We start from the raw sequence: 17,891 nt of genomic DNA on the forward strand, positions 1-17,891 counted from the left end.
AGCAACTTTATTCTCATTTACTCTTCTTGTCTCTTCATGACTCAAAGAATTTGTTTAGCAAGGGGCGGCTTATTTGCCCACTCTTTAAAGATTATGCCCAGCATGTAATTGCTTATTATACAGTGCTAGGAATACTGTGATGCAAATGATTAGATGTGTTTTTTGTTGTTAATTTTACAGATTTATATATGTGCGTGCATGATATATGTTATGATTTTTTTTATGCCGATCCTGCAAACCACTTTTGCTTTCTAAATGGATTTTTGAATTACAACAGAGATCTCTCAAGAGTGCTGTTCTACTTATACAAAAATTGAGCCCTGTAACATGTAAAGCAAATAAACCTTAGCAGGTGTATCTTTCAATTAATTCCTTTTGAATGTTTAATTCCATAAAAGCAACTCTAAAGAATCTTTTTAATTTTCTACGGCAACAACCTATCAGTTCCTGGTTTTGTGTTACCGGGCAGACATTCCCAGAAAAACCATGACTGAGTTCCCCTGGAAGTGTTTCACGTTCTTGGAATTAGATTAAATTTACCACTGTAGCTGCCAGCAAATAAATGTCTCTGAATCCTTAACCTGATATATAGATAAAGATATATAGATATAATATAATTTTTTTTTTTTTTTTTGACAGGGCACAATTGTGTTGAGTCCTTAACTATTACTGTGTGTATGCACACGCATGGCTACTCATCAGTCATTGTGGCGTGTGCATCCTTACACTATATGATGGATACAGCATGCAATATCGCACACTACCTAAAAAGCCATTGCGACCAGCTCACCTCCTCCAGTCATGAGGCCATACTGAATCATTTCGGTTTGACTGTGAAGGACATACAATCACTGGATCGAAATATGATGTTGTGCTTGGCTCATGAAGATTTAACCCCTACGTGGAACATACTTGGATCGCATGCTAAAACAGGTAAAACTTAACTGACTTAACTAACCTCAGAGTCATTGCATGTTCAATGGAATCTGGTTAAGAAGACTTCTCATATTGGGAACCTGTCGCTTGGGCTGACAACAAACCATTTAACAACTCGTTGCAGATTCTTATAGCACTTCTTTTTTTGTGTGTGTTTAATTTAGTGTAGTTGGTCCCCAAACGGTTTGGTTAATGTGTATTTCCTTTTTATCTTGAGAGTGTTTTTTGTGTGATTTATAAGACGAGTATTCTCTCTTACTTCATTTCCCATGAGCAGATGTAGAGTTTCCATTAAAAACCGAGTAACTTGTGCTCCTCGGCTGGGGTCACAGTTTCACATATCCTTTTGTGCATCTCTTGGCAAGCGATTTCCTCCTGCTGTCCTGCGCTTGGTTAACGACGACACTGACCTTTAGCCATCGCTCTGCTGGATGTGGATGAGGCCTGTTGTGCTAAAAAAAAAAACAAGCTGCAAGTTTTCCACTTTCCATATTGTCTTTGTAGCACAGTTACTCCGAGCGAACTGTCGTTCCCACTGCACAGCGCATGCATACAGGAAAGGTTGGCTGCTTTGAGGCCATGGGAATCGAGGTTTGTTTAGATAGGATGTAAGGACGTTGCACTTCCGTCTATACCCTCTGAATTTATTTTGTGTCCTCTCTTCCCTTTCTTTTGTAGTATTCCCTCCAAAAAATGTCTTTATAGTTTACTTTGTTTAGACAAGGATGTTAGCCTTGATTAGGTTTTGTAAAACACAGAAACTGATATTTTAAAAGTTCTGTTCTCCCTGTTAATACTACGTTTATGTGATTGTATCTAATAGTATAGTCTATATCACATTGTTCTCATCTGTAACACAGAAAAATAGAATTTGATACGGCAATAACCATCAACCCATCTAGTCTGGCTAGACTAGAAATCTGATTCTGCCCTTAGCCTTGTCGTGAATCCAGAATAGCCGTAGGCCTTTCCCATACATGTTTATTCCACATCTGCTGTTTGATCAGATTTAAATGTATTCAGATCTAGATATTAATGCTTGTTGAGATAGCTGGCAGTGCAGGATCTTGGGTATTTTGTTAGAACTAAAGTGGAAGTGTCAAATTCTATAGAAGACATCAAGGAATGGAAATTGAACTCAAACTTATCACACAGATGGCTGCGACCTGCATGACCGTTACAGGGTGTTATTGTCATGTGTTGTCGTTTTGTTAACCGTTAAAAGAAACCCTGCTTTATGGCTCCCGGTGGACAGCCAGCTGCTAACAGGTGCGACGTGTAGGAACGACAGGTGTGTGTTTAACATGACACCTATTTGCATGGATAGGTGCTGTTCCAAAAGCACACATCAGATAATATAGCTCTCCTTCTGCATTGTTTATCAGTGAGAGTAAAATGGTTGGTTTGATAAATCACACATTCACTTGTAAATTGTGCATTGTCTAATAGAAAACGTGCCCAACTGCAATTATTTCTCTTTTGTATTTATCTCCATTTAGCCATAAAAGCAAAGTATTTCTCTGAATGGAGCTCTGTCACGGTTCTCAACATTTTAAAGGGGAACTACCACAGATTTCCATTTTACTAGTATCTGATCAATAATACAATATTGTGTTTTCTTTTATTGAATAATATATTGTTTTCAGGCAGTTGCGTATTAGCCATATGTACCTTAGACCAACCTTCTATACAAACAGTCTGACTCATTTTCATACTGCCTGTGCTAAATAATAGAACGTCTCGTTGTTAATCACCCAGAAGGACACGCTGACTAATGAAAGCCTAGTGTGGTGCTTCAACAGGAGAAGTCACCCAAAATGGCATGACTGTCAACAATGGCAGCCTCCAGGTCTGCAGATAAAGGAAGTTTATTGAAGCTAAGAGAGATAAAACCATGTTTTTGTGAATGCCGACCAACATTACTATGAAAAGCACTGTATTTTATGCTCAAAAAAGAAATAGGACTTCCCCTTTAACTTGTCAGGTTGCGTGTTAGAAAGAAGGTGAGGGATCTGACTGTTCTGTGACGTGGAAAGACACTTGATTTAAAAAGTCGGCTAGACCCTGCCACATCACACACACACAGCAAGCAAATTGTCATATCATTATGATCCATGGTAATCCCGGGATTTTCTGGGCCATAATCCGACACAAGAGAGACGCATAGCATAAATTATAGGGATAAGAAGTGATTTTCTATTATAATTTATCACCAGTGCATGATCAAGAGTTATATTAACTGTCAACATAACATTTCCATTTTGCATACCTTACATTGTGAACGTTATTTTACATTGTAGAATTTGACTTCCTATGATTATTTTTATTTGTTTCTGCACTAGAGAACCAGTAGGGGGAGCTCTGTTCACTTAAATTCTCAGCTGCTGGATGATTTTGTATTCCTTGCTATGATAAAGATAAATGCACTATAACATTCCATAATGGTTCCAAAATACTAGAAAACAAGCCGTAATATTTTGTGTAGCAACGAGGACAAACCCAACTCTGCTTCATTGCATGGCAAAAGTGTTTGGTCAAAATGTCCTTCCGTTTTAAGGAGCGTTTTATGGCTAAAGACCTGTGCAAAGCTATGAAGGACTGAATAAAAGAGATGTTAATCAGGAAATTATTGAGTGCTCTTCATTACAGAAAATGCTAACTCCATAATTCTAAAAACTTTGCTACTTGCACATGGCGCCATTTCTGGAAAAATATAATACATTATAAACTGGACCATATCTATCATTCAGGTGCCCTGTGACATATATGTTGTTGGTTATTACCTGTCTTGCAGTTTATTCAGTAGTTTAATATTTTTTGTTCTTGTTGCTCTTTTATTGGTAGACCCTTGTTACAAGATGATTGCTTACTAGTTCTTGGTTCTGTTTGAGGTAAAGCATTTTGTATGCAGCTATGTCATGGAGATGAGTTCTAGCTGGCCTAATGGATTGAGCCTACTCCAGATAAAATGGACCATTGAGGGATTTATTCACTAAAAGAAGAGTTAACAGGAGAGAGTTCAGGAGAGTCGTGTTTCAGCTCCTTGACTTCGCTATTCATTATGAAGGGTCAGCTCCAGTGATCTGCTGCTGCAGAGTGTGGCTGGTCCTGTATAAGCAGGTGCTAGTGCTGGCACAATGACTAGTGAAGGGAGAGAGTTACAACCACAACTCTCTCCTTGGTGAATATATTCCAGAGATGCATCTTAAGGTCTTTTGAAGGCTGAATTTCTGTATTGTAAATACACTTTATTTATTGATACTACAAACTCAAGGTGTAATATTTCATAAGTTACAGGTGAGTCAGACAGCCAAACCTGAAGAAGCACAAATACGAATTAAAAAATAGGGCCTGTTTACCCGTTTACTTGTGTTAAAGCAGTTATGTTAGATTACCCTTAATGAAACGTGTTTTGTAACAGAAATCTAGAATCTATGGACAGCAAATAGAACCGAACGTGTTTCTTTTCCTCTTGCTCTTGCTTTCTTCTCAGTGAGACACACACACACACACACACACACACACACACACACACACACACACACACACACACACACACACACACACACACACACATAGATACAGTATCTCACAAAAGTGAGTACACCCCTCACATTTTGTAAATATTTTATTATATCTTTTCATGTGACAACACTGAAGAAATGACACTCGGCTACAATGTAATGTAGTGAGTGTACAGCCTGTATAACAGTGTAAGTGTTCTGTCCCCTCAAATACTAATACATTAATGTCTAAACTTTGGCAACAAAAGTGAGTACACCCCCAAGTGAAAATGTCCAAATTGGGCCCACTTAGCCATTTCCCCTCCCTGGTGTCATGTGACTCGTTAGTCTTACAAGGTCTCAGGTGTGAATGGGGAGCAGGTGTGTTGAATTTGGTGTTATCGCTCTCAACTCGTCACTGGAAGTTCAACATGGCACCTCATGGCAAAGAACTCTCTGAGGATCTGAAAAAAAGAATTGTTGCTCTACATAAAGATGGCCTATGCTATAAGAAGATTGCCAGGGCCCTGAAACTGAGCTGCAGCATGGTGGGTAAGACCATACAGCGGTTTCACAGGACAGGTTCCACTCAGAACAGGCCTCGCCATGGTCGACCAAAGAAGTTGAGTGCACGTGCTTAGCCTCATATCTAGAGGTTGTCTTTGGGAAATAAACGTATGAGTGCTGCCAGCATTGCTGCAGAGGTTGAAGGGATGGGAGGTCATCCCGTCAGTGCTCAGACCATACGCCTCACACTGCATCAAATTAGTCTACATGGCTGTCATCCCAGAAGGAAGCCTCTTCTAAAGACAAGAAAGCCCTCAAACGGTTTTCTTGAAGACAAGCAGACTAAGGACAGAGATTACTGGAACCATGTCCTGTGGTCCGATGAGACCAAGATCAACTTATTTGGTTCAAATGGTGTCAAGCCTGTGTGGCGGCAACCTGGTGAGGAGTACAAAGACAAGTGTGTCTTGCCTACAGTAAAGCATCGTGGTGGGAGTGCCATGGTCTGGGTCTGCATGATTTCTGCCGGCACTCTGGAGCTACAGTTCATTGAGGGAACCATGAATGCCAACATGTACTGTGACGTACTTAAGCAGCGGATGATCCCCTCCCTTCGGAGACTGGGCCGCAGGGCAGTATTCCAACATAACGACCCCAAACACACCTCCAAGACGACCACTGCCTTGGTAAAGAAGCTGAGGGTAAAAGTGATGGACTGGCCAAGTATGTCTCCAGACCTAAACCCTATTGAGCATCTGTGGGGCATCCTCAAATGGAAGGTTGGGGAGCACAAGGTCTCTAACATCAACTAGCTCCGTGAAGTCTTCATTGAGGAGAGGAAGAGGACTCCAGTGGCAACCTGTGAAGCTCTGGTGAACTCCATGCCCAAGAGGGTTAAGGCAGTGCTGGAAAATAATGGTGGCCACACAAAATATTGACACTTTGGGCCCAATTTAGACATTTCCACTTATTGCCAAGGTTTTGACATTAATGGCTGTGTTGTTATTTTGAGGGGACAGCAAATTTACACTGTTATACAGGCTGTACACTCACTACTTTACATTGTAGCAGAGTGTCATTTCTTCAGTGTTGTCACATGAAAATATATAATAAAATATGTGAAGGTTGTACTCACTTTTGTGAGATACTAATATATATATATATATATATATATATATATATATATATATATATATATATATATATATATATATATATATATATATATATATATATATATATATATATATATATATATATATATATATATGCACACATTCTGCTTCTGCATGAGTAAATGTCCTTCCATTTAACCCAAAAGAATTTGCCATAAGGTTAACTGCTGTCACACGTTTTTACATAGAAACGGTTCTCAACAAGCAGTTCCCAAAATACATTTAGCCAGCTGTTTCCGTTGACTTACTGCTCTGTATAAATTCTCCTGGGGTTGAGCGCAAACCTATCCCATGGCACTTTGTACTGTTGGAATCATCAGCTATTTATTATAAGAATTCTGTTGATGTCTTCATCATCTTTGTGAATACTTAAGAGTTCTGGAATATAGATATGCTGGTGTCTGTGATTAGTATAGGTATTAAGGAATATTATTTGACCAATAAAAATCATACCGTTTTTTACAGTTGTAGTAAACTAAAACTTTTACAGCTTTTAAGATCTAATCTGAGGATTCTACAATAGTAGCTTTTACCAATAATGTCATCTATTACTTTATATTTATTGATTTATATTGCACCATGATATCCTTAGTGCTGTACAGCTGACGTTTTTCATGCTTTTGTAACTTTTAAAAATACCTATTGTAATTGAGCTCATTTTTTTTAAATTTCTTTTTTTGGTATTAAAAAGTGATACTGATCTCAACATGGAAATGAAATCCACCTGGTTATAGTAAATTAATCTCCCCAAGGTCTTGTTTTTGTTAGGTTGGCCATCTGGCACATCAGGCAAATGCCCAGTGGGCGAAAGCACCATATACTTACCCTTACTGCACCTCCATCGGTAGATTGCGTCCTGGATAAGGATGGCTGCGCGCTGTACAATGCACATATCTTTGCAGAAGTTGGCCTTAAAGTGCCAGGGCCACTTAGTCATCCCCAATCTGGCCCTGACTTATTTGTTTTCGCACATATATATATATATATATATATATATATATATATATATATATATATATATAATGAAAATCATCTTTTGACCTCTGGCAAACACAGAGTTAAAATGGCCTATAGCTTGGGATTTTTGTAATGGAATTACAACGAGTTTTGGAAATATTTGGCGTAAAATGAAAAGCCTAGTATTCTGAGAAGTTGTGATCTGTCCAGAATCGGTGGCTGAACTAGCATATTCATTTACTGTCCTGTTTTCCCATTCTCCCTTCTACAAACCTTTATAAAGGTAGGCAGGTATATACAGTATATATATATTTGCAAGTTGTAGGTTTTGTAAATTGGAAAGTCTAGGATTTTGCAGAAATTGTAAAGACTTGCTGCATAATCTCTAACTACTTTAACAATGTGATAATAAGAAATAAGGATGAAAGCAGGAATTAAGGACAGGTAAAGGTGTTGCGGCAGATGTGACGTATTATTTTTCATTCATTGTGATTCTATTGCTTGACAGCATCTTATGTGAATTTTTTTTATATGTCTGTTTACAGAGGGCCTATGCTGTGAGACATTACTCCATTTATCAATGAGATGGGGATTGACAGAGCTATCTCACTTCCTCATATACCAGCCTGGAGGGGTGACGGCACTGAGAACAGAGAATGAAGAGGGAGAGACGCCGGTGGATCTCGCTTCTCGGAATGGGCACACAAGAATTTTCGAACTCTTAAGAAAGTGAGTAGGACCATGAAACAATCCTATTACAAAGAGCTTAAAATTAAATGTATGTTTGTTGCTAAAATCAAACAACATAAAGGACTTTGAATGAGTCTGTCTGTGAGTGTGTGATTACATTGAGTATATGTGTCTACAGTAAATCCCATCCTAGGATACATTAAGTGGCTACAACTTCACATCCTGGAAGATGCCACAACTTGTGTAAAAATGGGCTCTTTGCTTTCCCGAAGACGTTTGGGTGTAATGTATCCTGACACTCTAAAACCGACATTAAACCATAAAATTAAAGTTTCAAACCATGTGTAAAAAGATTAGCTCAATTACAGATACCCCAGATTAACCTAGTCACAATGACACTATTTAATTGGTACTGAGTATTATGTGTTTGAGATGTAGCTATATAGGATATAATGTAAGAAATATTCTACTTTCTACAGCCCATGCAGCTCTTTTACGTAATTCTCTACGTAGTATATAAACAGATATACATACGGCAAAGTTACGGAACAAATACGCGCTGTGACGATAGGGTGCATTTTTACATTTCATTACACATCGGGCATAATATAATTTTATAGTTAAATAGATAAATGCATCATGTTGACAACACTTCTTTGAGTTATTGTTAGGGATAGTTTAGATTTGTCCAGCTGCATATGCAATATATTGTTTATATGTAGGTGTGTAAGTATATAAATATATAAATATAATTTTTTTTTTAAATGCTGATGTGATTATCCTTCACAGTCTTTACGTTACATCCTTTTTTGTATGTTCTCTCTGAAACACTATGTAATTGTGTCTGAAATCCATGGTGGTTTCATGGTTTGGATTATTTACATTTAAGGCCCAAAAAAGTATCCTAATTGACCCAACATTCTTTTCTCCGTTGCCTGGTATTTGGCAGGTTTGTTCATACGGCCGAGGCCCATGTCATTTCTTTCAGGCTTACATACTTCAGTTTGCATGACTCAAGCACTTTAGTGTCTATGAGTACATTTTGTTATGAATGTCTGGTTTGTTTATAACATCTTAAACAATGCTGACTTCCCTCGAGGCACTGTCTGTATTTCCCAGTCAAACAGAGCCTGCTCCCTTCCAGTTACTGACTGGTAGCAGCGCTCGCATGCAAAGCTGCACACATAAGGACCCGCAGAGGTAATTTGGTTTATTTTAATTTCATTAAATGAAGAAAATGAGCCAGTGTTTATATCTCATTACACAAGCAGCCCTGCATCTGTACACCTTCCAGATCTGCTGGTCCTGAAAATTGATGAAGTAAAGGCTTTGGTTTCCAGACAGTCGGTCGTATTTAGGTTATATACATTTCCACGATTATTATTTTTTTTGGTAACGCTATAGTTTTCAGTTTCCAGGATGCTCCTCCTCTTGACTTCTGTACTGCGGCAATCAATGAGGAGTCCTTTTTACGGATCTGTCAATCGTCAGGAGTACTAACCTTAACTCGGCTTCAACCTGCCGCTCACTCATTGGAGACGGACATTGAGCTCCTCAGAAAATGCTTATGGGACACTCAGTTCTGTGAAAAGGTATGTGCCGAAGCCAAACCATAAAAACAATGTTTTTTTTTCTTTCTTTTATTTGATATAATTGGCAGGCTGACAAAACTATAAGGAGGAGTTGGTTCCTAGACAGCTGTGAACAATTTAAGTGTAGCATAAAAGGCTAGAACGTTCCTCTTCTTTCTGAGAACTTTGTTTTCATTCAGTAACATTATCTAGTTCTACACGGCATGCAATGTTTTTGCCATTCTTACTGAGGCAGTCGTCTTTGGCCTTAATAAACTGTCATGGGATGAATTGGATTAACTCATTCAATTTTGGTTATAAAATATAGATTAAATTATGGTTGTCTGTTTATGGAAACATTGTGTACCCGTGACGTCTAGAAACTACAGTAATTTCATAGACTTTTCACGCATTTGTAGCATATTTTTGTAAACTTGTGTTCTGTGTTTTTTTTATTTTATAATCCTGAAAAGGATTTGCATCAGTAATAAAGAGAAGCAGAGCGAATGAATGTCATCAAGCCACCCAAATCTGAGCGTGTGTGTTAGCATGGGAGGTTTGTGACTGCTTATGATAAGATTATACCGCCATCTGACATCATACCTTATTATAAACATGAAGCAGTGGAACGGAGGTCCTATGTTTATATGTCCTCTCTCTCCCCACCTTGTTTAGTGTAGTTAGGCAAAAGAGAAATGCACAGAATGTACATGTTACACAATAAACCCCGGGGCTGAACTGAAGGCTATATACTACAAAACATGTTTCTGTTTATTGTATATAGAGCTATGTGATAGCCATGGCCCTTATTCCATCTTATTTTACAAGCATGGTGGTGAAAATGACGGAAATATATATATATATATATATATATATATATATATATATATATATATATATATATTTTTTACTTTTACATTATTATGTAGGGAAAATACGGTAGTTATTGTGATATTTCAGTAATTTCTTGTGATATTTATTATGGGGTTTTGTGTCTAGGAACTGTTTGTGTCCTGTAGTTTTAATATAAAACTCCTCTGTGCTGCCAACTGTTTGCCGGTATCTTAACTAAAATCCAATTAACAACCTTCTTAATTATTTATTTGTTTACTTAACATACTATGTCACAAGGTGGATTAAAATCCATGATTAAAAAAATAAATAAATCAGATTTTATTTAAATTAAATTAGATTTATTTTATTGAAATGCTTTTCGAGTAAAAATCTATCCAACGATAATTTTCTATTTAAGATGCGATATAGTTCAAAGGTTATTCAGCATGAAATAGAGCTTAGTTATGTATTTATTTTTAAAGATTTTTAGTTAAATAAAACAATTTAAGTAGTTCTCCAAATATGAGTGATTAACCTGTTAATATAAAATCAGTTATCATATAATAAATGTGAAATCTTCATCTGGTTGCAAATAATAAATATTATAACTGCCAGCAAGAATGAGTCTTCTTACATTTAAAAATGGTGATTTAAGTCATGATTTAAATCGACTTGATTTAAAGCCCATGAAGTCTTGATTTAATTCCCTGCTATGTCATCCTTAACCCCTTCACGACAAAGCTCATACATGTACTGGCTCATGATGCAATGAGTTCATGGCAATGCCCATATATGTACGGGCTGCTTTGAAATTGCTGCAATCACTGCAAAGCTTTCGCTGTGATCAGCGGCTTTGCAGCATCTATAGAAGTCTCACAAATGAGGCTAGCAGAGGACATTGGGGGAAAAGCCCCCCCCCAAAAAAAGGCTGTCGATCAACAAACATGGTGGCCGGCTAAAACAGAGTTTAGGAAGCAATCTGCAAACGCTGATCCAAAGAGCAACCACAAGCACCATGAGCGAGTGACAATGCTGCCACTGCCCAGACCCTCCTGAGAACTCCCCTGCAGGTTGAATACAGGTACTGCATCCAACAATGCAGGTCAATGGAGCCCAGCTTACTAATCACAATGTGCAATAATAATAAAAGTAATAATAAAAATAGTTAAAAAAAAAAAATAATACTGATTTGGCAACCTGTAAAAATAATAATGTGTGTGGGTGCACTAAATGGGAAAGAAGAAAATTACAGCCAAACAGCAATACTGAAAAAAATGTTGAAACTGCCATTATCTCTAAGTGTACTTAAAAAGCAGTGTTATTAAGGGGTTAAATTATGTTAAAAAGGAATCATTTAATGGATGATCAATTTCAAATGGATGGATGTATCTGCTTTGGGACTATTGCCTTATACTACATTAAGACGACATTGATGAGGCGAAATATTAAAACCTCCTTGGTTTAGTACATACAAAGTAATGTACTACATGCCATTCCAGTTATCTGTAGTAGATGATGATGTTTTCACCAGTCCTAGACATCTTAGAATAATAATTTACAAAATCTCCAATATAAATGGCCGGCCTTCCAGATCCTGACTTTGTCATGGCGTGAATAAGTGACCCGTTGTCCGTTTCTGTCTCTGTTGAAGGGATCAGTATGAGTCACGGGAAGTGACTGTTGGCATGAGAGCACCTGTAACATACACCGCTTGTCCTCGGATGTTCTGTTCTTGTGCGTAGCCCGGTTTCCTGATTGGGAAGCCCAGTACATTTCAAGACGTCCTGTGAAATTTGGTTTAGGAAATAAACAATTTCATTTCTTTCTGAACTTGCCCAGTTTCTGTGTTTTCTTCTTTTTGGACAAGAAATCATAATGTTTTACTTCTTTGTATTTCTCTTTTATAACTGAATTGCTTCCTGTACCCTAAAAAAAAATAGCTCCCAAAATGGACTCTTAAACTTTAATGTGCTTCCACTGTGGACTTTTAAAATACTTTATTATATAACTATGTGACAAAAACCACTTAAGTCTGACTGTAAGAAGACTTTTATAAAGGGTGGATTTGTAAGGGCAGGGCAGGGATACGCTTGCAAAGAGGACCATAACCCCACCAGGTCCATTCAGAATTCAACGTTTTGGGCCTATACAGATTTTTTTGGGGTGTTATTACTGGAATTGTGCCATGCAAACAACTGTTATCTACACTAAATTTGATAAAGATGATACCTTTATTGGCTAACTGACATATAATGCAAGCTTTCGAGACTATCTAGGTCTCTTCTTCCTGCATATGATGTTGGTATAATGTACCTGAAGAGACCTAACTAGTCTTGGAAGCTTGCAATCCATTATACGTCGGCCAGTAAAGGTCTCATCTTTACCAAATTTCCACTCTCTCTTTCTATGGCTAACACGGTAATGCTTTAGGAAGCATTTACATTCCACACGTATATTTAGATGCCACATAACGGCTCCTTGAGAGAATTTTAGACTACACAGGACTAATTAGGTTTTATGGCTTCCCAGCGCACGGGGTGGTTGTTCCTGTTTCTCCTGTTCATGCAAACCGTAATTGGTTTTGAATCTAAAATTGTTTTGATCCAGTTTCATAAGACAGATATTGCTCTATGAGGAAGTGTCCCATCTCCTGCCTAACTATTGTCTGATAATATATATAAATTATGGAAGGAAAAAAAAAAATATAATTTATATAATGTATATAATAATATACAATCGGTTGTCCATTTTTGTAGTCCCGCGTACACACTGTGTGGATGTTTGGACACCTGCTTACAAGAAAGCAGCATTTTTTATACACATCAGCCATTCCGCTTGGTATTTTGTACAACTGAAATTTTCAGTATTTTCTAAAAATATTTTTTTTTAGATTGTCCTGTATGGGATTGTAAAGAATAGCATTGTACTTCCCCGTAAAGTTTTAAATGTCTTCAAATTGCATTTGAAAACACACAGCACACAGAGCTCCCTTGCTGTAGTGCTTGCTGAGAGTGATGAGAGTAGTATCTCCACAGGGTTTAGATATTGTTGGTCTGCTGCAATGTTGTACTTTGCCACGCAATGTTACGTATAACAAAACAAATATGCGTACCGGTATGTAGCGAATACGTATTGAAGGCACTAAAATGAAAGGTTTCTAATCGCCGTCTCCTTGTTTTTGTTTTAGATTGTAAGATCCATGCAGGACTGGAATCACAAAAAGCAGATGCAGACTGAAGGAGGTGCGGAAGAAGGTAGAAAATTAATTTTGAAGTGTTTTAGAGCTGGTTGTTTTATCCTACTTTGTACAGTAGTAGTAGTTATTGGGAAACCCTTTTCCCTGTATTGGATCACGAGGGCGCACTTTGGTATTATCCACCCCTCTCACAACAACCGTAAAGAACATCTGTACACTTCAATGAAGTTATTATCCAAGAAGCATGTATTATCTTCCTATAGTTAATGCGTTTGTTACCTTTATTAGATTGTTTTGTTATAATTTATTATGATTATTTTGGCTTTGCCAACAAAACGACAGTATCTCAAAGAACCAAAAATAATAACAAGCTGTATAATGTTGAAATATGGTTTTGTAACATGGTTTCTGATACATTTTTTGCTTCCTGGGATTACGTTGTTGCATGACTGGCTAGTGCATTGAGATTCATATCAGTGATATACATTTGGTATGAATCATTCCTTTGTATTCATACAGTGAATTCCCCTAAACTCTTATGTGGCATACTCTGGCACAATACCTTCAACCTTAATTTAACTCAATTGAATGGTAGAAAGAAAAACTATTTCACACTGTTACCTAAGGGAAGACTGGAAAGAAGCTGATTGTCTGCCTGCTTTGAGCTGATTTTCCCAGCCAGATGTATTTTGTGCAATTCCACATAAGGCCACTTGGGGCATCGGTTAGCATTTTATATCATGAATGAATACTACAACTTGTCCTCTTGTTGTGGGCTTTTTATACATTCCTTTTTGATGAATATGTTTTGAGTAAGATGAAAAAATGTGCATCCAGTCTGTTTTCTCTTGTCCCCTGGATATCCTACAATGCCTAGCCTGCTTGATGCTGGGGTGCTTGGTTGAAATTTTTCATAACTAAGTCTTTAGTCCTTCCCTTCTCTCTGACTGTAGTGTATCACATGCTGGCTAATTTTGTTAATATTTTCTGGGGGTAATGTTCTCTCATCATTTTATGCTTAACCTTTTATTTAGGTTTAAAACATTGTTTTATATTAGAAATAAAACTATGAAATATATTTCTGGAGGTAAATGTTAGTCATTTATATGCATCACATGCAGCCACTCTAATTAATTCTTGTTTAATACAAAGTCCCCCTGTAATCATACATTCCATACATTCTCAGCATGTGGTTATGTTGGCGAGAGAACCATGCTCATGCCTCGACAGCTAGTGACGTAACTAGACTGCCGGTGATTCACAGATCAGGAATGCCGTTGTTGCTGCACATATTCCTGTAGACTGAGACCTGAAAATTGACACATTATCCTATGTGGATGATGAAACGTATTAATTAAACTATACTAAACAAAGCAAGAATTCAGCGCATACACAGTGAACGCTATTCAAAAAAACATCTAAGGCGTACATATTGGTGATGGCCATATAATGCATACCCCAAGCATGACTATATTGGTTACCAAGGACTTGCCAGTGGGACTGCATTTTAACCCACATAGACGCTCAAGTAATTTAAAGCCTTCCGTGGAAAAGAGTCATTTCTCCAGTAAATGAGTCTATACATGGTTAAAGATAATATATAGATACAGTTTTATTTACCTGAAGAACTGCGTATGTACGCACCACGTTGGTCCTTGCTTTATCAAGTACCATTCCTTCCTCGTCCTCGCTCTTTGTATTCTTCCCTCCTTTACTCAATCTCACTCCTCACTCCTCTTCCACTCTCCCCTCTGTCTATTACCCTTCGCTCACCCTCACTTGCTTCCATTCCTTCATCCACCTTCACTTGTGCCAATTAATTTTTACCCCTTCTTTCTCCAACGATCATTTTCCAGTCCTCCTCACCCCTATGAAGACTTCTCATGTCCACATACCTTATGCTATATTATTTTGTCAGCCCTGCAGGAATGTGTCTAGAAATTGAAAGTTTTTATGTAAATACCATACTTGTTTACATAATAGCTATTAAGAGATCCAAGGGTCCTAGTGAAGCCTTGACCCCCTCTGGCCATATTGGGAGGTATACACGTTTCTATACGTTCATTAGGTTCTAAGGACAGAACAGCTCAATGGCAAAGGTTGGATTTTGTTTTTGGTATTGGGGGTGGGTGCAGCGGGCCATTTGCCCCCTTCCGGCCCTTATAGGCCAAAAGCCCCCCCCTCCCCTGGCAACAATACATTTACATTGACAGATCAAAAACACTGCAACCGGGAGCCTCCCTCTATTGTAAAATATCTGAATGGGGATGATAGGAGTTGTAGAATAACAGCTGTATTTCTTCAGCTTGGTTATCCGTGATCCGCATCATTAGCTGGCCTTCAATAACATTAATATCGCGTACACAAAGTTAACGTAGCCGCTGTGCCTGTCACAGGATTTCCCTGAAATGTTTAGTCTTCTGCCTAGCTTTGGCCTCTCGGTTCCTGTAGCTCTGATATCCCCTTTCCTTCTGAAATAAACTTGTCCCTCTCATCTTAGGATCACACAGTATATATAGTCCTATCAGCCCAGGCACACTCCCTTCGCTTCCTGTTATTTGTAGTGGAGGGCCATCTAGCTTTTAATTAAATCTTTTTGAGTGTTTCTTGCCAACTAATGGTTTGCCTGAAAACATGGCTACTAGAGGCAATTTGTAGGATATTTTTGTCTTTTAATCCCACAAAAATCTTTTTACGCGCATGGATTTATTCACTAACCCTTCCAGCCCCAGTAAGCTTCTCCAGCAAGAAGCTGGCCATGTATCATACCTGGGATCTCTTAGGATTTGCCCCATCTCAGGGTGAAGGGGCAGATTTTCAGGGGAACACAGTCTGAAACTGCTGTGATTATGCTTAAGTGCTATTCCTACCAGTATGTTATGGTTAATATCCCTTCTTCAATACAGGTGACTCAATTAAGTGTATCTTTAAATAATGAGAAGTCAAGGTTCCCACAAGGACCAGTATTAGAGCCATTTGGTCAAGACATATGGCGAGTCGCTACATAGAAGCTTCACAATGGGCTACATATTTAAGTAAACATCAAAATGTACTGTGCACACTAATTCCTTTAGTGAATAGCTCTCACTATGCTGTGAAGGGAGACTGGCAGGCAGAAGTTCTGGTGTTAAATTCTACTCACATCTTCTTGGGTACTTCCCATTTTTTTTAAAAGAAAGTATAGATATTAAATCTACCCCACGGTACCGTTTTGTAGCTCCACTGGTGTGCCCAATAATCCTCCAGCATTGGACCTGGTTTCTCAGCTCTTCGTTATTATCTTAAGACATTGATATAATCAAACACAATTAGCAGATTTGATTCACTAGTTTTTTCTAATTATTCCTCTTTTTAAATAGATTGGTGGCTTAATGTAGAATCTAATCAGTGGCAGTATTTCAAATTAAGAATCGGGCTCACTCATTTCCTTATTTTGACAATTCTTGCAGTGTGATTGATTAATCTTGGGTTATATATTTACCTGTCCCTGCTTGGGAGGGACATTCCTACTGCATATTACTCATATATTTTCTCTTAGATCAGCAGTAATGGAAGCTCAAACTATGGACAGCTTTTCAAGCAAAGTACATTATCACAATCTTTTTAAAAAGATATCTTGTGCAAGGGGCGCTATCACATTTCAGATTGCCCATTGTCTTAATTTCTCACCCTGTTAAATTTATAAATCTTTTTTCTACTTCTTATTTATGTTTTAATATTGTCAGATGAACAGAACACATATAAAAAATTGTCATTAGGGTGAAGTAGTATCTTTCAACTATCATACTTATTTGAGTTAGGCTTCCAGTGCAGTTTTCACTGACTGTTTCCCAGGGGATCATGGGAGATTTGCATACAACATCCTGGGCATGTCTTTGGATGTCAGACATGATTAATATAAATACAAGTCACTTAAAACTGGAAAAAACACGTATTATTTTCGGTGCAGTCTGTCTATAATAAAGTGTACACAGTGTACAGGATGATCATTTTTACGTAATAAAAATTGTTAGCAACTTTTGGGGTTTTATATTATGTTATATATTCATGTTATATATTCATGTGGTGCTGTTCATCTGAGGTTGTATTACCTAATTTTTAGACCTGCTAAGAACATGCCTACATTTTGTAACAAAAATTTAAGACTTGGGTATGTTGACAACATAGTATCTAGAACGCATTGGGCCCCTTGTAGTTCACTGATGCTGGGGCCCCTTTTGCTTTACTGTGCTTGTATCTGTCAATTGCGCTGATTGTTTGCTTTGTTTTTACAGTAGTTATTACTACTGTGCACTAAATGATAATAAAGAAAATGTTAATAATGGACTAATTTTATTTAGGGAAGGGTGGGCACAGATATGTTACTTTAGTGGTAATGGGCTCACATAGAGACCTCCAATTATAGCACCACTCCTAATGGCATACAGGAGAGATGCTCTGTTAAATATTGAACAGGGACAGATAAAATTATTATGCTGGCAATGAGACTGACTATATCATACTGTAAATTGCTGAAAAATAA

At 37.7% G+C, this 17,891-nt stretch overlaps 1 protein-coding gene across 7 annotated transcripts in view; it reads left to right on the forward strand.

The window, feature by feature from the left end:
* Window positions 1–17,891, forward strand: part of ARHGEF28 (Rho guanine nucleotide exchange factor 28) — an 87,966-nt gene that overhangs the window by 26,010 nt on the left and 44,065 nt on the right. For 6 of the 7 annotated variants that reach the window (XM_053475588.1, XM_053475613.1, XM_053475605.1 and 3 more), the window contains exons 4-7: window positions 640–933; window positions 7,624–7,807; window positions 9,180–9,360; window positions 13,361–13,427. In XM_053475588.1, the coding sequence (XP_053331563.1) occupies window positions 640–933; window positions 7,624–7,807; window positions 9,180–9,360; window positions 13,361–13,427 (726 nt within the window). Of the gene's footprint in view, window positions 1–639; window positions 934–7,623; window positions 7,808–8,905; window positions 8,969–9,179; window positions 9,361–13,360; window positions 13,428–17,891 lie in introns of those variants that run through there. The other variant, XM_053475636.1, reaches the window with a different exon arrangement.

Source organism: Spea bombifrons, chromosome 1, assembly GCF_027358695.1.
Source record: "Spea bombifrons isolate aSpeBom1 chromosome 1, aSpeBom1.2.pri, whole genome shotgun sequence".
In the NCBI taxonomy this organism is placed as follows: Eukaryota; Metazoa; Chordata; class Amphibia; order Anura; family Pelobatidae; genus Spea; species Spea bombifrons.